This window comes from Crotalus tigris, unplaced genomic scaffold (genome assembly GCF_016545835.1).
Source record: "Crotalus tigris isolate CLP2741 ecotype Arizona unplaced genomic scaffold, ASM1654583v1 scf7180000024383.4638030, whole genome shotgun sequence".
In the NCBI taxonomy this organism is placed as follows: domain Eukaryota; kingdom Metazoa; phylum Chordata; class Lepidosauria; order Squamata; family Viperidae; genus Crotalus; species Crotalus tigris.
The window spans coordinates 186,274-206,982 of NW_024100553.1; the positions used below are offsets into that span (position 1 = coordinate 186,274).

The 20,709-nt window shown below is 37.0% G+C and overlaps 1 protein-coding gene across 31 annotated transcripts in view; it reads right to left on the bottom strand.

The window, feature by feature from the left end:
- The window catches only part of MAGI1 (membrane associated guanylate kinase, WW and PDZ domain containing 1), a 510,767-nt gene that overhangs the window by 24,434 nt on the left and 465,624 nt on the right, over nucleotides 1-20,709 (bottom strand). For 10 of the 31 annotated variants that reach the window (XR_005554903.1, XM_039328711.1, XM_039328715.1 and 7 more), the window contains 5 exons: nucleotides 14,209-14,286; nucleotides 8,927-9,018; nucleotides 7,753-7,945; nucleotides 6,289-6,582; nucleotides 1,294-1,497 (listed from right to left, as the gene is read on the bottom strand). Coding sequence is in view for 30 of the 31 variants with exons in the window: in XM_039328711.1 (XP_039184645.1) it covers nucleotides 1,294-1,497; nucleotides 6,289-6,582; nucleotides 7,753-7,945; nucleotides 8,927-9,018; nucleotides 14,209-14,286 (861 nt within the window). In the remaining variant the exon portion in view is untranslated. The remainder of the gene's footprint in view (nucleotides 1-1,293; nucleotides 1,498-6,288; nucleotides 6,583-7,752; nucleotides 7,946-8,926; nucleotides 9,019-14,208; nucleotides 14,287-20,709) is intronic. The other 21 variants (XM_039328721.1, XM_039328734.1, XM_039328726.1 and 18 more) reach the window with 7 other exon arrangements.

Genomic DNA, 20,709 nt, shown 5'->3' on the forward strand with positions numbered 1-20,709 from the left:
AGTCCCTCACTTTCAGAAAGACCAAAATACTTTTTTCCCCTTTCCTTTCCTTAATTCATGTTCTTTCCCATATCCTCCATGAGGGAGATGGATGGTTAAAAAGTTTGATAGGTAGGTAGGTAGGTAGGTAGGTAGGTAGGTAGGTAGGTAGATAGATAGACAGACAGATAGATAGATAGGTTGGTTTACTTCTCTTACATTCCATTCATCTTTCATATGGTAAAGACCCTAGGTATTTAACCTCCAGCCGAATTGATCTGTAATCAACTGAGGTTTTCATATAATGCATAATAAGACATAGCAAAAAGCACACAGACTTGTATACCACTTCATAAGGCTGTTAGATTAAAGCCCAGTTTCCTCCTCCTCTTCATCAAAAGACAAAATCAGCAGGGTGATAAGAAGATAAAGGGTTGACTACATTAGCAGATTGAATTGCACCTGTGTTTTACTTCATGGATAATGAGAGTAATAAGCATAAAAAGCAACCATAACAGTAATAGTTTAGTATGTTTTGGGCCAATATGCCACAGACACAACCCTGAGACTAACTTGAAAATCAATATACTATTATGCACATCACACATCTAGGAAGCATATGCAATGTGCATGGATGCTCATACCAATCAGGGGGAAAAAAATCAGAGCTGCAAAGTATTTTTTTTTAACCTTTGCTTTCATCTATATAAAGAAAGAGTGTTTGCAAACACTAGTCTTGCAAACACTACATCTGTTTTTCTCCATAAAAGTAGCATTTTCCCCCCATGCCCTAGCATACAGGTAGTCCTCGACTTACAATGAAGTTACAATGGACACTCCAAAAAGGTATTTATGACTCGGTGCCAAAGCTACAATGGCTGCCCTCCCTGCAGTCACAGGGCAGTCTTTGGTGCTTGGTAACTGGCCCACATTTACGGCCATTTGCAGTATCCCGCAGTCACATTTTTGTTGGAAACTGACGTTTACTTTCGCTTTGCAGCAAAAACCTGGCTCATAGCAAACAGTGGGTTCGCTTAACAACCGCAGCACTCAATTAATGACCATTACAAAAAAAGTCCTAAAATTGGATTGGTCATGTAATGACCCCCATTACAACAATCACAACGTATGGCCACAATTGCCAGGCTCAATTATGGTCATAAGTCAAGGACTACCTGTACACAGAGAGAAAGAGAAAATCAGGGGGAGAAGAAGGCAAAACTGAGCAATGCAGCTCAGAGCAATTCAACAGCAATAATCACGTGGCATTGTATGGAAGAGGTTAAAGGGTGAAAGAGAGAATGTATACTTTACCATCCCCTGGAATTATGCGCAGAGTAACCATATTTCCTGCTTCTTTGATTAGGTTGACGATGTCAGAATGTGATTTGTTGGTGATGGAGCATCCATTAACGGCCAATATCCGGTCTCCGACTTTCAGCTTCCCACACCGGTCTGCTGGGCTCCCCTCAATAATCCGACCTATTTTGTGAGGCATGGCCACACATGCATTGCCTGCTTTTGAATTGATTTTTTGTTTTGTTTTTGCGCGTGTGCATTTTTTTTAAACAAATTGTTTAAATACGTTGGGAACATGGCGAGAGGGGGGAAAGGAGAAAAAGGGTTGAAAAGGGAAAGAGAAGGTTAAGGGTTAATTAATTAATGCATCAAGCAAACGTTATTAAAGGAGAGCTTTGCTGCCAGTGTTCAAAACATTGGCAATTGACTCGGGGAGTGCAAATATTAGAAATATGCTAATCAGCATTTCCTATGCTTCTAGTAGTGCTTCTCTTCTGTGCACAAGCATCTTGTTACATCGCATAGTATTTTTGTTGCCACTCAGTCTTGAAGGATTCTACTTGTAAATCTGTAGTATGAGTGGGTTGCCACTCAATCTTGAAGGATTCTACTTGTAAATCTGAAATTGTTGACTGGCAGCCCAACCCTCTTGGATTTTTCCTTGAGCCCGACTTTCTTCTCATTATCTTAGCCAATGATGGTTAAAATCTCTGCCAATGTTTTGTTCTTTCTCCATTTTGAAAGACAATCACTGTATCGCCTACCAAGGAATGAGTTTTCTCTTAATTCAAACTCAGAAGGATAAATTCTACAAAAATAACTTCAGCAAGGATAAAAACAGTAGGGAATTAGGAGTTTCTACTACAATGAATAAAGGGACTAATTGAGGCCAGGAACAAAGCCACTAAAGATGGAACTTTCCAAAAATGCTTACTTTCAACATAATTTAATATAAACTGTCAACAAAATAAGTGGGAAATCTTAAAAATACTCCCAAATAGCTCAAGAATCTAAATACAGGTAGTTGTCAACCCCTATTTCCATAGCAAATAGTTTTTGATATGTGTGTTACGGATGGGAGATTAAATGATGATAGTAAAGGAAAAGGAAAAATATGATTACAGTACTTTTTTCCTAATCAACTCTACCAAATGTTTCTAATACCAAAATCTTCAGCCAGTGTGGGTAATGATGAGGAACATGCCTTTACTAATTTCACATCAGTCTTTAGAGAGCAACAGGCTTGTTGACCTTGATCTGTACCTGTAACTCTCACTATGGGGTTTGATCCACCCTAAATTTGTGTACATTTTGGAAGATCAGCAAAGCAAAATTGAACTCTTTCCTATATATGAGACATCAAACTTTTATTATGCTACTTTATGTTTAATCTCACTATAACTCGTAGATAATGCCAGTCTGTTTTTTTTCTTCAAGTCTCAATTACTTCATTATTAATTGAAGGGAGTGATATAGTATAATAGTTAAAGACGCCAAAGAGGCTATGTATTAGGCTTTATGAAAGTCTCCTATTTTCCATGCTACTGGGTGTTTAAAGGGGCAACAAAGTTATGGAAAATGGACAACTAGATGTTGGGTAATATTGAGGCAATGTGCAACAAGAAGTGTGTTAAAATAATCAATAAAAAATAGTTTAGAAATGTATTCCTGGTATCATAAGACACAGTATAACTGTTAATTAAAAATTGGAGGCAAGATCAGACATAAAGGAATTTCATTATATAATATATGTGGTAATCACTTTCAGTGGCTTATAACAAACCCTTTAAAAATATTCTTCTACTATTTCTTGGATGTTAAGTTGGGAATTGATAAGTTCATGTTTACTCTTGTACATGGACCTGTCACCTTCTTCAACTCAATCTATATCACTAAGTTCTTGTGGGGAAAAAATGGAGGAGAGACTGTTTTGAATGTTGACTTGCATTCCTGGAGAAAAGGCAGGATGTAAACCTAATAAGAGACAAACTCACCTCTTAATGCAAGATTGATTGCTGCTAATAGTAAACATGGGCTCTGCCCCACTGCATATTGACAGCAATATATGATGATTAAATGATAAACATTAACTGGAATGACGGTGAAGAACAAAAAGAAGGAATTGTGTAATGATTTTCTATCCTACTGCTGTTTTAAATCAACACTTAGAAGTTATGAAAATCTTCTCTCTTTAATAAAAAGGAGTTACTTTATGCACTAGTTTAATGGGTTACATAATCTAACTTGCAATGGTAGTTAGGTTAGCTACACCAGGCCATTTCTCAGTTTAAGCTGTATCTATTTTTTAATATGATTACTCAGTAACATAAATTACTTATAATTATATCCATATATCTGCTTCTTCATTTTTTTCTGCTTATAGAGTATAGAAAACCAGTAAGTATTTTTTTTATTTAACAAATAAGGAACTTTAATGGCTTGGCTTCATTCCAAATTATTTATTACTGTGCATTAATTTCTTCTTTATATTTTTATATCTTTTACAATCGTTCTAAACCATTACTGCTACTGCTTAATTGTACTCTTCTTTGGACATTTTATTTTCCTGGCGTTCTGATTTGGCTTCACATTTCTATCTCAATTTGCCAATTTTGTTTCAACAAAAATGCAGCTCTGGAATTGCAATGTGAACTAACATCAAACATTATGTACCTTTACCTACGTTTTGTCAATGTCTGCTGTCCACATCTTGGTGTGTTTCTTTAGAATTTTACACATAATTCTGTTTTGAAGCAGGTACTTCACTCACTTTGCATGGGGCTATAATGACTATGGGGATTTCATTTGTGTGTGAATGGAGATTTTATCAAGCCATCCAAATATATGCTTGTACTGTATTTGTATTAGTAATTTTAGAAATATATCTATGTTATGACAACATGAAAAAAATCACAATGAAGGACGAGTTAAATACTATCGGTCATATACTATCAGAAGTCCATTATAACTCGTGAAATAGATTATTTTCATAACAGATAGCAGTGATCATGATTTATTCTTTATTCTTAAATATAACCACCATACAAGAAAAATATTTCTTGGTTAATTTCTGAAAAATGTCCATTTAATGAATGAACAAACCTAATCCATAGGACTATAGAAAAGACAGTTTTGACTTAGTTGGCCCACTTTTGTTGACCACCTATATAAAACTATAAAGCCTCCTACAGATGCAGGGCATGCTCTGTATAGCCAAGGACAAGGATTTCATGCAGAATATGGGAGCAGAGGAGAAGGGAGGGATTAACTTGAAGTCAAGACATACATTTGCTTTCACATGGCTTTGTATGTCTAGCTTTCAAGAAATTTTCAGAAATGAACATTAATCATGGGTGCTCCAACCAGACTGGAGAAGGAAACATTTAATTACCCTTATTTAACAGACCGCTCTACCCCTTCAATATGTCTTGCAGTAAAACTCTCTGAGCTTGGAATATATATTTTTACCATGTTAGAGTTGCCTTCTATACTTATGAGTTTGTATTAAATGGGTGGGATTTAAGTGTTTTGGACTATATTTGCCTCATTATTTTATCTGTCATTGTGATTTTTAATAGGTATCACTATGTCTCCTTAGACCTTTTTAAGATTGAATATCTCATGTGATTCCAAGTAAATTTTTTTAAATAAATGCAAACAAGAACCATATGAATTCCTCAAGAGAGGAAAAAAAGTTTGAAAATTTCTCTCTTAACCAGTGGCATCACCACATTATGAATAGGGCCGACAGATGAAAATTGGAAGATGACTATTTTGTTGTTGCTCTAGCCATAAATATATAAGCAGGTCTTAGAGTCAAGAGGTGAAACCCCCTAATACATTTAGATTGATTTGGACATCAGCACTTCTACCTAGGTGCAGGGTTAAATCCAGATTAAAAAGCTCTAGAGATAAGAAGCTTCCGTTGTATTTTTTTTTTATTCTGCAAGAATGTCTTAGACTATCTAAGCCTCTCAGTTCCATCCCTATGCCAAGAGAAATATAAATGGAATAGCGAGTCACCATTGATTTAGGCTTTAGTTAATTTAAAATGTATTAAATGCAATGGTGGGAGAATTGAAAGGGGAGGGTGCAGGTGTTTCATCTGCAACTATCACCTGGAAGGTCAAGCCTTACCTGGAAGGTAAATGGGAATACACTCACAGGCAAAGAACCTATCTGAGAGGTTTTCCTCATGAATGGTGCCATGTTTTAAAAAGTGTATCAAAAGGAAGGCTATGCCAACTACACAATCCACATTGCTAGCGTACAGTGAATGCACATATGCTTCCTTTACGGTATCTTCTTAAAAATTCCTAATCTGTTTATCTCAAGAAAAGCCATATGCTATGGAGGGTTCTTACTTTAAGCGTGGGATTATACCCCCTGTTGCCTTTCCCCCCCTCCTTCTGTTGCCATTATTTCTAGAATCCCAACTTCAAAATGTCTCTTTTAGAAAGAAAAATAAAACCAACACAAAACAAAATTGTAATTCAGCTTTGAACAAGACCTGGGAGGCAAACATTTCCCAAAGCCTGGCTTTCCAATTAGGCACATTATTGAAATAGAAAGGGGCACATTTTTGAATTTTAATTACTGTTTTGTATTTGTAATTACCATTGTCATTGTACTCTGGCATAACAATTAAGGTTCTGTTATTAACCTAGGCTTGCTGTCTTTTCCCTTGCTTTTGCTTCAGTCATCAGTGAAGGCTTATTTCGTCAATAAACACTACAGATGTATTAAAAATATCCCTCCCAGCCAAAAGCATAACTGGAGCCTCTATGCCAGCGGTGTCAAACTGCCGGCCCGTGGGCTGTATGCGTCATCTGGAAGCCGCACCCACCCCATTGCCGGCAATGGCAAAACCGGCCCAATACGTTGCACGATGTCACGTGACGTCACGAGTTTGACATGTCTACTCTATGCCCTTTTGAAGTTAAAATGTTGATAAGAGTCACATAAATCCCATAACAAGACCTAAATTTTAGAAGGATTTTCTGTACTTACCAAAAGTTGTTCCAGCTTCTGGACGACTAACTGAAGACACAATGACAAATCCAAAACCTTCATTCTCTCCACGCCGTATTTCAACATCATAGGGCTGGACCACGGTGCTGACCACACCACTGCCTCCGCCCCCACCACTACCAATTCCACTGGTGCTGCCACTGCCTGAACTGACAGTGTTGAGTGAGTTTTGACTCCCCTGTGGAGTGCGTTTCTCCTCAGTCAAAGAAGCTGGTTGGTTGCTGCTGTGATGAGAAGAAGCTGGAGAAGGAACCTCATTCTCTGCTTTGGGGACTGTTTGAGAAAGATGCAATCTTGGATTAACAGCTTTTCAGCAATGCCAAGATTTTAGGAACATTACAGAAAAAATATGAAGCTGATACATTAGGTTTCTGCTTTGTATTAAGGAAAATGACAAAATACTTGAGGGACTCAAGAGGTGGGAGAAATCTGCTACTGCAACAACTTTTAGGGAGAGTCTTTTTCTAACATTTTTCTATAGTTCTAAAGTTCATTTGAGGCTTCCATTTTGTGTATTCAGTAGTGGCACCCATCTGAGGGGACATTAACACTGGAGAAGAATACCCATGATATGTTTTTGCTCACTGGTACTCAAAGATTAAGAGTACCGTTCAAATCAAAGAACTGGTATGCCAAATAATTTTTTCTATTGTGGAATTTAGTATAGTTTGACAAAAAGTTGTATTACTAGTTGAAATACAAAAATCCATTCTTTCTCTTTTATACCACATTTTATTATGTGTGTTCCATTTTGTTTTTTCATGTTTTGAGGAGTAATTCTAAGTAACAATCGCTAAGAAGATACTCTTAATACAGGCTTTAGTTAAGGAAAGGCATTCTCAGCCCTTGCACTAAGCATGCTTCATGCTGTCAGAAGCCATACTGAAGGCTGGAACACTTGAACATCTGGAGGTCATATGCTTGCATAGTTTGCCTTCTAACATAAGGTACTATCACATCTTCCTTAGGTCAATTTAGCCTCTAGGACACACACACACACACACACACACACAGAGAGAGAGAGAGAGAGAGAGAGAGAGAGAGAGAGAGAGAGAGTTCTATAAATAGAAGGGTATGACTATCACATTCGTATCAGTGTAATTTTAGAAAAATCTGCTGTAAACAGATAGTTGAACTAGTTGAATTTGGTCAAATCTAACAAGGCAACTTTTATAGGAGTATATTCAGACTGAATCCTGATCACTTTGGTAATTTTGCTGGGTTCCATTCAATACCTTCACAGATGCTTTTCTTCCAAGTATTGTATTTTTACGCAATGCTGTATGATGATGTTACCTAGTTTGGATAATAAAAAGTCTGAAGAAAACAACCAAGTTCAGAGAGCACCAAGGACCTCTTATTGTATTTTTCCTCCAAGTACAATACTATTCTTCCAAGTATAGAATAGAAATAAAACACCCACATAGTCACATTGAAGCTTACCTGTGTATACCACTTTGCGTCTGATAGTTAAATTGACATGGCCTTGCTTTGCAGCTTGTTGCATAAGCTGGACTACAAGCTGGTGTGACTTTCCAACCACTGGTGTTCCGTCCACGCATATCAATTCATCTCCAGACCTCAAGCGACCATCAGCGTCTGCAGCACCCAATGGCACAATATGACCAATGTAAATCTGTGAAAAGGAAGTGAATGTGTATGAGAAGAGTTCTCACTTGCCCAAGAAATAAATCATGATTATCTATACCCCTGACACTTTTGAAGAGATTGCTCCCAATAGAGAGCTGTTTTCCTAATGGGTTCATATCCAAATATCTAAAACAGAGGTCCCCAACCGGTTCCATGAAAAGAGGTTTTTCCGTGGCCCGGAGGGGGCATGGTTTTGTGTGCTGCCTTTATCCCACAGATGGGGCTTTGCTTGTTTATGCGGACCAGTTGCTGGCATGCTGTGGCCCGGTACTGGTCCACGGGCTGGAGGTTGGGGACCCCTGATCTAAAGGACTGATCTGATAACCTAGATCTAACCTAGACCACATGTCTGTGAAACATATTCACAAAAAAGACCACAAAAAAGAATGTAGCTAATTGCATAGGAGGAAAAATACTATTTTCTTATTTCAAACAACAAGAAGAATTCATTGTTTCTGGTGCAGTTTTATTTTTAAAAAATCATTCTGGATTAGTATTTTATATTACAGAATTTTCCTTGATTAGGGAATGGAACTCAACTTGGATACACAGTTTCACCACAAACTCACTTTTACTTCTTGTAGATTTCTCTTAAATGAGACTGTGTATGCAGCTTAGAAGTCTTACGTTAGTGTGATCTGAATCATCAACAGACTAGAATTGATAACATCTCTTCAATGTTCAGCTCAACAGCTATTACAACTGCTTCAGGTCAAGCCAGTTGCTGGTGGAAACTGGCCACTCTTATTTGAGCTAGACCGAACTATTCAGCTATTCAGAACATGGCTGGTCATTTTGTTCTCTATTGTTTTTTTTTTTTCTGCTAGCACAATCAAGTGCCATATCCAAGAGATATTCAATGGCTATGCTAGCAATATAGATAAAATAAGCAAACCCACATTTTGCTGAAGATAATCCTAGAAATTCAGAAGTTATTAAAAAAAACTCTAATTTTACAGATACTTACTGGTTCCCCAGGCTCATTTCCACCAAGAATCCTAAATCCAAAACCAGTTTCCTTTCTCCAGAGAAATATATCCTGTTCTTGATAATCTGGAACTGTAAGGAAGTAGAAGAAGTTCATGATTTATAACTAGCTGAATATGTGTTTTGTTGATCCCAGTATATGTTGAACTAGGGATTATAAAATACAGATATATAGTGGCATTGTCTTGTACTTATGGGCAAGGCAAGAAAAGCAATTTGATTTGCAAGGAATGACATCCATTTTCTACAATGAAGGAGATGTAATTTACAAAATGCATCCTTTGTTATTTATACCATTTTAAAATGGCACAGTTTTTAAGGCCTTCTGGAAGATCTTCCCATGGTCAAATTAAATTAAATATACCATAATGCCATTTGATCTTGAGAGGATGTAAATATGATACCCATCTTCAAAACCTTGCAAAACAAGCCAATTATTTGATACAGATTTAATCAGGCTTAGAGTATACCCAGTAGTTTCACTGGAATTATTGTAAATTTAAGTTGGTTTAGAGCCAAGCTCATATTTTTTAATTTACTTACGTCTTATATTTATAAACCTGTCACATGAATTTCAAAAGTTAATATCACAAAGTAACGCATTTGTCTATTTTGGAAAAAAGTACAAGTAGGACAAAACAATCAAAGCATTTTTTCTCTGGAACAGTTGTTTATCTGGTTGCCAATTATTGCTTGAGAATTTTCAATAAGAGGAATAGCATTCAGCATATATCATACTTCCAAAATAAATGTGCCAGAGCTTCAGGGCATCTGGTCCTTACCAGCCAAATGGATTGCAAAACCAATATAATCCACTTCTTCTCACACTTGGCAAAAGAGATTTTTGAGGAATCCATTTTATGACATTGGCTTTCTGGTTCAATGTAAAACTACCCACTCAAGATTTGTATGTGTACGTGTGTGCAGTTGTAATCCATGCCATAATCAATGCACTATACGCATCTAAAACAAACTTCTTTCAAATCTAAAAGGTGTTAATGTAACCTCTGTCAGTGTTTAGGGATCTTTAAAACTGAATGGGATTTGAACAGAGGTACAACGTAAAATATATCTAATACCCAAACCACTAATTTACTGTATATGCTAAAGAAAATTGCATATATAAGGACAAAACACAGTACCAACTTGGAAAATATGATATTATCATGGATGAACAATTTCAGCAAACTCTTGAATCCATGAATTTAGATTCCCTGTTTTTGCAATAATTCAAAGCAATCTGCTATGGACAGTCTTTAATGTGGTCAGGGTATTTTATTTTTCTCTTTTCAGCTCTCAATAAGCCTAAAGCATGGTTTTTATTTCAGATGCCAACTGACTGCCAATTAAGTATTTGCTCTATGCCGCATTATCGGAATTTGTTGATGCTAGCATCAGTTATAAATCCCTGATCTTTTTTGGAAATAATGAGTAGATAGTTTTTTTTTTTGTCATTAGGTAAATGAGATCCTGTTAGAGAGTATAACTCCATTAGTAGTATAGTACTGTTGATTTTCTTTTCAAAAGAGAGATGAGAAATGGAAAACAAATCAGGAACCCTTTTCTGAAAGATTTTTTGTGATAATTAACATCTGCAAGCCTTTTTTTAAACTGCTAGCATCAATTCAGTTGACAGTACTATAAATGGCTGGAGCACAATCCTTGCAAAATATCTGTTAAATTGACTTAAGTATATATCTCTTCTATTTATCCAGTTTTATATACGCAGCACTTCCCCGGGAGAAATCTCTGTTTATCCACTGATCGTACCCAGGTTCAGCATTGAGAGAAGATTAAGTGCACAAAGACAAATGTGCATCAGCCCTCTTGTTAATGGTTGCAAGCTTCAATGTCATATTGCAAGCATAATCAAGGCAAAAGTCACTTTAGGAGAACTGAACATTTCTAGGTTGCCCCAGCCCTAATAACACATTGTCTGCTTGTAGTGACTTTTCCCTTTCTGGCTATTGTTCCAGTTTGGGAATTGTTTTCTTTCTTCAGCTTTTCCCTCTTCTCATCAGCTAAATAAATTTGATACTATCATGATGCTTTGCTGAAATTTGGCTACAAAAATTATTCAAAATGAAGGGAATGGTTTTTGCTCATTTTGACCTGGCTAGCACTATTATTCTCACTCCGGTTCTTTCTCCTATCCCCAGAAATGGCACAGTGTGGCATGTTTGTGCATTGCCGCAACCCAAAATATTGGCAGGGCTCAGTGACATGATGCAGCAGCAGTAACAAAATGAATGCATTGAGTAAATGGATTATTGAGTATTCAGGCTGAAGGTTTCTTTTTGTTGATAAACGTATCATGCTGGATCATTTACAACACAGTATACGAACTTATACCAGATGGCAACCAGGAACAGTAAATTAAGCATAAACCTTATTTTGTCATTTGTGCAAGAAAGGATACTACTTTTCCTGACTTCTCTTCCTGTACTTTGAGATGTACTGTGCTTCTGACCATTACAATGACTCAATTTCTGAAACTTTTCAGGAGATAATATTGTTTGCACTAATATGGTCAGAATATATAAAATACAGTATTTCATAGGAAAATTAATCTTTTAAGACATTGACTGTATATGCTAAATATTATAAAAGCCAGATAAAACCAAGTGTACTAACTTATCAGTCAAGTACCAATAATTACTTTTAAATGTATCAAAACACAAAGCTTCAAATGCAGTTAACAAATGATGTTTTAAAATTGAAATATTTGAGTGGAGGGAACTAATCCTCACTATTTCTATGAATAATGAGTTCCAAGGTATTTTGAATTTTTTTTTCTTTGAGAACTTCCTTTGGCTTTTGAAAATTCAATGCCAAAGAGTCATCCAGAAAAGAACAGTCACAGGTAAAACCAAATACCTATCTTTTGATGGAAGTGTTGAAAGGAAGCTAATGAAGCTAAAATGAATTTTGGATTCTGTTTGTTGAATAACATTAAATCAAGCATTTTGCTAACAGTTTATGACTGAGAGTTTACATATTAAATTAGTGCATGAACTAAATAGTTGGAATGTAAAAAAGCACATATACTGTACATTGGTTTTTCTTCTATTTTACATCTATTGATTTCTGTCTATATTTTCCATGTCCTATCATCTTCACCTTCCATTATTTAGTAAAGTGTCTCTAAAGCTACATGCATTAGTGCACTAAGCTCCAGCTCAACAATTTTCTAAGTATAATAGTGAGATGATAGGGTTGGTCAATACTTAAATATCTGAAGGTTATTTTACAGCATCTCAATTTAAATGCAAGTCAAATGCATAAAAAAAATGTGAACTTTGCTACTAACTCAAGCTGAAAGCCAACTGTATTCTAAACTAATTGGTCTTGGCTGCTGCCTCTAGTTCACAAAAGCTAAAGGTTTCTTCCAATTAGGTCTAGATGAAACATGTTAAGTGTTAGTCTGATATATGCAAAATAGCTTCTGTAGAACATTTCCGCACCACTTTCTCACCTATCTTAACCTGTGAACTTCATAATGCTTTCTGTTCTTCTATTTTCTTCAATGACGATACGGACCCTTAAGTTCTGCCTATGTTACTTGCAGTTCTTGCATAGTTTACTTAGAAAAAATTAATGAGAATAATACTGTGTTTTTTCCCTTACAATAGAGCTATTTTTAAATAGTAAAAGTAGCACGATAGCAAATAAACTAAGTTGTTTTAGTCTATCTACAGTGACTGTTCCTGGAAACTTGTTCCTGAAAATGTGACTTACTATAAGGAAGATGACACTTTCAAGGTTAAGAAGTTTGTTTGCTCTAGCATATTACGTATTTCAGGCTTAGTCACTTATTCCATTTATATTCCTTCATTGATTCTTATGCACTCATAGTTCCATGTAATTATTGTTACCTCACTGATGTTATGAATTTTAATTCTGATGATCTTTGGACAGAGTGTTAATAATGGTTTGGGTTTGAAACAATCCAATCCAATATAAAATCTAGTACATGTGACCGCTTACAATTCAGCAAACACTTCTCAAGAATTTCAATACATCCTTATTTCCATTATGGTTGACACAGTCTAGCAGTGAATCTCCTTTGACAGCAAAAGGAGATAGTAATAAGATAATGGCATCATGAACTACAAACACATACGTGCACAACATAACCAAAAGTGAGTCAAAACTCATTTTACAGCCTTTTGCATCAATTGATCCAAGTACACGTATAAAATTAGCATCTGACTGAGTGGTGAGTTAAACAAAATCTTATCCTAAGTCCCTACTGATGTAGTTTCCATATCTTTGAGAGGCTATTTAATTGGTTGTAGGTGGCAATGGAGTCACTGGCTGCTAAACTGGAAGTTGTCATCAAACATGAAATCTCAACATTATCTGATATTTCCCCCGATGGAATGATAGAAACTGACCAAGTGGCATTGTTTAGAAACAAGCCACATGGACAAAAAAAAAAAAAAAAAAATACGTAAAGGGAATTCCAAATTAAAAATGATGTTGCCTGTTTCCCCCACATTAATGTTTATTTTGTTTGGTTTATCAAATGGTAAAACAATTTTCAAGACTGATAAGCACACTTAAATGCTGATCAGCATAATTATCATTTCAAATTAAAGGACATTTTAAAGCAGAAGTCCCCAACCTTTTGGCCACCAGGGACCGGTTCCATGGAGAAAGGTTTTTCCACAGGCTGGAGAGTGCGTGGTTTTCTGTGCTGCCTGCATCCCACGAATGGAGCTTTGCTTGTTTGTGCAGACCGGTTGCTGGTATGCCGTGGCCTGGTACCGGTCCACAGACTAGGGGTTGGGGACCCCTGTTTTAAAGGACTTGAAACACTCCTTAGGGGAATAAAAACCCTCTACCAAGTATTTTACAATGACTAAACTTGATTCTGCCTTCAGTCTCCCATGATGTAAGGATCAATTTTCACACCAGTGGTTTATCCATACTGACTTGTTATTGCAGTCTCTCAATGATTTCATGCAAAAGTTATAAAAAGAGTTCTTAACATGGGATGAGAAGGAATGATAACAAGTAGCTATAGGTAAACCTTTTTTAAACAGAACAGTCCTAATATTTCACTTCAGCTAGAATATATATTTTTTTCATTATGTTGGTTGACAGTGACACATTAAGGAAAGCATTAGTGACTCTTAGTACAGTTCATGCTTCATGCCAACATCTCCAACCAGTCCAGCCACATGAACTCCCCAAATCACAAACACTGCTACACGATGGACAGCAAGACAAGATATAAAATTCTCAACTCATTCTTACATTCTCCAAAACTCGTGGAATTGATTTCTCTTTCTCTTTCACCCTTGCTCAGTCCAGTCGTAGGCGAAGGTGACATAGCTGTGAATATTAATTTTGACATTTTGCAGAGCTTAATGAAATCCATTTTTGTTGGTTCAGTTCAGTTTTGCTTTCATGCCTATCATGACTCTCAAAAGTTGCCACTCCCAAGGATTAGAACAGACTCACCAGATTTAATAGTTCTATCTAGAGCTGAACTATTTGATGTTGGAATAATTAGACCAAAATATAATATATAAACAGGTTCTAGCTAGGTTTTAGAAAAAGCAGCAAGAATAATTCTTGCTTTTGACAACATGCATTTATATTGGATTAGAACGCAAAATCTACAGCAAATTATATTTAATGATTTTCAATAACATATTGATTTATTATACCCTTTTTAAATGGGAGGTACCCAGAAGCAGGAGGAAGTTGAATAAAATCTTGCCTTGCATTGTTTTAGAACTCCTATTGCAATAAAACATTTTTGCAACTTTTTATTATAATAATACTCATTACTTGTACATGAAGAGTTTGTTTAAAGCATAGATTTGGATATAATACTCATGTTGCCTCAGCTGATATAGACACAGCTTTCCCAAATTATGAATAAAGCTGTGGTGACATCAATCTTTGCTTTTAACTTTAGACTTCTGAAAAACTGAAATTATATAAACTCCTATAAGAAATTTCAATTAATCTTAAAGCTACTAACCAGTTCAATGACCTGAATATATATGTTATTAGGCTAGTGACCTAATTGTTGTTGATTGTTGATCACTAGCCTAACAACATATAGATTCAGGTCCTTACATACTCAATGTGTAGTCCTCAATGGAACTACATCTACATGGAGGAAAGTATACAGTGGGGTACCCAAAAGTTCTGTCTTAGGCCCAGCACTCTTCAATATCTTCATCAGTGATTTAGATCAGGGGATAGAAGGGGTACTCATCAAATTTGTGGATGACATTAAGTTGGCAGGAATAGCCAACACTTCAGAAGATAGACTTAAGATAGAGAAGGATCTTGACAGACTTGGACATTGGGTGCTTTCTAACAAAATGAAATTCAATGATGAAAAGAACGCTCTCCATTTAGGCAAGAAAACCTAATGAACAGGTATAGTATAGGTCAGTGGTGGTGAACCTATGGCACACGTGCCAGAGGCGGCACTCGGAGCCCTCTCTGTGGACACATGTGCCATTGCCCTAGCCTCGCCTCCCCCCACGGCCCCCTCCTCACCAGCATCCCCCTTGAGGAAAGTCGCCCCCGGGCATGGCCCGCACGGAAAAGCGCAGCCAAGGACATAGCTGGGCAGCAGGGACAAGGCTCCGCCCTCGCATCCCATAGCATGCAGATGATGCTGTGGGGTGTGGGCAGAGGGCGTGGCTGCCATGGCACTGCAGGGAGGCAGTGTGTGGCCCTGCGGGTGGGTGAGGCAGGGGGTGGGCGGGGGCAGAGAAGGCAGGGCGGGAGGTGGAGTGGGGACAAGGGCTGTTTTGGGGCACTTGGTCTCTAAAAGGTTCGCCATCACTGGTATAGATAGTATCTAGCTCAATAGTGGTAGTAACTGTGAGAGGGATCTTGGACAAACAAATATGAGCCTGCGTTGTGCAGTCACAAAAAAGCCAACACAGTCCTAGGCTGTATTAACAGAAGGATAGAATCAAGATCATGTGAAGTGTTAATATCACTTTACAATGCCCTGGTAAGACTGCACTTGAAATACTGTTGGCACTGAAATACACTATTCTATCCAAAGTTTTGAATAAAAAAGTCTGGATTCAAAATGAATGTGAAAATGAGCTCTTTCTGTGGTTTTATCTCTATTTCTGTAGCAGGCCTGGACATCCTCTACCAAGTAAAACCCATTGCCCAGGCCTCAAAACTTACCAAGCTACAAATTGACAGCTTAAAACTATCAAACTATTTCCTCTTGGAGAAATAATGCACCTATTTTGCTCAATTTTATTTTTTTAAAAAATATCAAATGTTGCCTTTGTCCTTTCTACTTACATTGCCACATGAAAGACCGTATCCCTTAGAAGCTGGACACTTTTACAAATACAGTAATACTAACTCTTTAAGATTTTCAAATAGGATATACAGGTAGTCTTCGACTTAAAACCATTTGTTTAGTAACCCAGTGGTCCCTAAGCCCGGTTTGCGGACCGGTCCCGGTCCGTGGCATGCCAGGCCACACAAACAAACAAAGCCCCATCCGTGGGATGCAGCAGCACACAAAACCATGCCCCCTCCAGTCCATGGAAAAATCTCTCCCCACGTAACTGGTCCCTGGTGCCCAAAAGGTTGGGGACCTCTATTGTAACCATTCAAAGTTGCAACAGTACTGGAAAAAGTGATCTTTAATCGGTCTTCAAACTTAGGATGAGCGCAAGGAGTTGAAGCATCCCCATGGTCATGTGATCAAAATCCAGGTGCTTGGCAACTGGAATGTATTTACAATGGTTGCAGCGTCTCAGGGTCATGTGGTCACCATTTGTGATCTTCCCAGCCAGCTTTGCTTTACAACCACATGATTCCCTTAACAACTAAAATAATTTGCCAACCATGGCACACACACACACACAAAAAGAGGTCACAAAATTGGGCACGACTCACTTAGGCTTAGCAATGGAAATTCTGGTCCCAATTGTGATGGTAAGATGAGGACTAGCTGTATGTTTAAACGTGGTTGTTTTGTTTCCTAGCCATGCAAGGATAAGCACTTCAAAACTTCCCCCAACACAGAAGGCAACACTTTGTTTCAAAGCTGCTTCATCAAAAATGTCCTATTTCTCATGCTCTCACATTTTTCAAACCTATCTAATTATGGATTAAGGAAAAGCTTCATGTGCTTTTCTGTTTATCTGATTTACAAGCCACATATCTAGTGTGTGACTGCAAATAAAATCCAAATATTAAAAAAATGAATGCAATAGTTGTTAAAGCTCTTTAAAAAAAGTTTAAATCCTCTTCTGCATTGTTTTAATTAAAGCTTGCTTAAGCCTTTCAAAGGGGTTCATTAACACATCTGCAATTCAGATTAATTCATTCTGTCATTGCTGTTTTGACAGATAGACCCCACATAGGATACAGCAGCTTTGTAAAGCATGAGGCAGCACAGTAGCAGATTGCAGCAATCCTCAAGGAAATTTTAGACTAAGATGCCATAACAAAGAGAAAGAAGGGGAAAATAAGCAACTTCTACTAAATTTATTTTTTAAGAAATAAGTTACCTATTTGGATCCAGGCACAACATTCGCTGAATAGATAAAGGATGGTTCTTGAAAATAACACTATTCAAAATATTAGTTCTTGTCAGTTTTTTATTCTGTATATCTATATCTATATATCTCTCTGTTTGTGTGTGTATAAAAACACGTGGAATACATTGGCAGTTACCTGTTATGTACAAAGTGACAACTGAACTCACATATATATATATATATAATAGTAAGAAAGTAAACAATATATTAATTGTGGGCCACTCCTCAGATATCTTAAGGTAAGTAGCTTGCTTTCATACAAGAGACAAGTAGCTGGTTTGTTTGCTAAGGTTGAGCTCTAGAACAGTTTTGCAATTGTCTAATAACATAATGTGGATAATAATAACTATACTTGAAACTGACCCAAGATTACTGACCATATAACTGTGATTTGGACATTAATAATATAAACTCCATCTTAGTGGTCTCACATAGACCATTTGTATTAGCATATGTTGATAAACATTCTAAAACTTGCCATTTCCTGGAACAATATTACACAGATTTTTATCATAAAGTTTGTATTTTCAGCTCTGTTTGAAATAATGGCGGTGTTTGCACAGTGTAGAATTCAGAAGTGGAATGATTTTGCACTGCTATTGATATCTGCAGGTTGGTTATTCAATGTTCTGAGTCACCCTAAATTACATTAAATTTACATTTCATGATTCTATGGCTTGAATCTTTTATGTATTTTTTTCAATCTGTATGACTGATAATTTTATATTTGAGAACATTTTCTAAAAAATGTAGCCATAACATTTTGATTAAATGCTTTAAAATAAGCCACTTACTCTTTAATGTAGGTAAAGTGAGGGATGACTGAATTTCATTGGGGGGGGGGAAGGAAGGCATTGTGCTGCTAATGGCAGAAACTTTATGGTTGAAGGAATGGACACCAGCAAGAAAGTAAGAAGTACTGTTTTGATTTGTTTTCCATTATTATTACTTTTTAATATTTATTACTTGAGTATCCAAAGACATAGGTTGGAAGCAGTCAATGTACGGATTCCAAACTTCTTGGAAGCCTTTTTGGTATTCTTGAGAACTCCACTTTTAACAGAAGATTTCTAGCCAAAGTGTCAATTTCTCCAATAGCAGTTCCAATCAGTCAAACAAAGTTGTGGGGGCTTGATGCTCTCTGAGCTTTGTTATTTTCTTGCAGACATCTCATTACCAAACTAGGCAACATATCAGAGCTAATAAGGAGTAAGGTTTGCTCTCATTTTATATTCTATTGGCTTGCCCCGTCAGTGTTGGTGGGAGTGGTTTCGGTGATTCCTTGATTGGACAGTTGTTTACTGTTAGCTTGTTTGGCAGCTCCTTGATTGAGGTATTGTTTGCTTCTTGATTGTTGATCCAGTGTTAATCTTGCTGTTAATCAGTGGTGAGATTCAGCCAGTTCGCACCAGTTTGGCAGAACCGGTAGCTAATTTTTTGTTGCCCGGGTCCAGAATGGATTTCTGGAAGAGGCATCCATACAGAGAACCGGTTGTTCACATATTTGAATCCTACCACTGGTGTTAATCTATGCTCATCTTGGTGTTGATTGGTAATGAGCAGATGTTTTGGTCTTTTTGTTTTCTTACTTAGTTTTTTTCATTGTCTCTTGAATGGCATGTATATGTTGTTTATGCCTATATGCCTATTGACAGTCGATTTGTCTGAGTGCCAGGTTTCCAGGAATTCTCTATGATTTTAGACTTGGCTTGGTCTAAGATGCTAAAACTATGGTTAAGTCTGTCTATGTGTTGTGAAATTAAGGTATTGTCATCGTGTCTTCTGACTGCCAGTTGGTGTTCATGGGCATACTCTGCCAATCTTCTGCAGAGACACGGGGAGGTTTCATGGAGTTTTCATTTGAAGAAAGACTATATATTTGTTTAGCATCAGCAACTGAAAACATTGGACAAGTTCTTTTTGACTGCAAATTGTACTCTGTACAACTAAGCTGGTTGCTTAGATTCTTAAGAGCCACGGTGGCGGAGTGATTAAAATGCAGTATTGCAGGCTAATTCTGCCCACTACCAGGAATTCAATTCTCACCAGCTCAAGGTTGCTTCAGCCTTCAATCCTTCCGAGGTCGGTAAAATGAGGTCCCAGATTGTTGGGGAGCAATATGCTGAATCTATAAACCGCTTAGAGACTGCTATAAAGCACTATGAAATGGTACATAAGTCCAAGTGCTATTGCTATTTAAAAACTAAAAAATACTGGAGCACCAGGAGAATTCTTACAGGGAATGAACCTGCATATCACTAGTAAGATGGACTCTTCATTTCAAAGGCCATTTCAAAGAGGACAGAATTTAGATCAGTTTGGGGTTAGTTGTGGGGTGCGAACTTACTATGAACAATTTACTATTGTTTTCTTTGTATTTACTTGCATATTTGTATTACTTTTATTGATTTAGTCATTTGATATGCTCAAATTACTAAATCAATAAAGATTCTATTCTGTTCTGATCTATTCTATTCCCTTTAAGACAAACAAACATTTGCACAGTATAATGTTAACAGACTTGCTGAAATGTTCCTCTGTGATTAAATCCTCCACCACTAGCTACCTGAACATCAGAAGCAGCCTATTTTTTTTTTTTAAATGTAGGAGCATTTTAGCAGTCTGCACACACAGTGCTCTGAAGAAATAGGCTATTTTTATTCTGAAAGATTAAGATACAATTGGTATCTCTGCCTCAAGTAAGGAGAAGCCTAGGACTAAAAATAGTGTGCTAGGGAACACTACAAATTCAGGTTGTATTCCATCCTGGGAGGGGAGATTCATTTACCTGTGTAGAGCAAAGTATATTTTAAGAAGAGTCACTTCTCATTGCTGAGACAGATCTGAAATAGCCAGGTAGGTTTTCCAGATGGCTTCATCTGGCTTATGCAAAGGCTATGCCCACTGTTCTAACTTGCACTGTATACATTTCTTATCCAAAATATTTTTCAGAAGTCTTAATTTTGGGGCACAGGAAAACTGATTTTTCTTAGAATTGTTTTCTGAGCCTAGGAAATACATATACACACAAACATAGCAACAAATTCAGAGATAGTTAAAGGAAAGCCTAGGTAACCAAACAGATTTCTAAGGAATAAAAAAATGTTCTGTGTCTAAAGTATGGCAACATTTGGATGGTAATCTGCAGCCCTCAGATCATTTGCCCAAGGAAGGCCACAAAAGGTGAGTTTCACAAGCAGTCCACTCT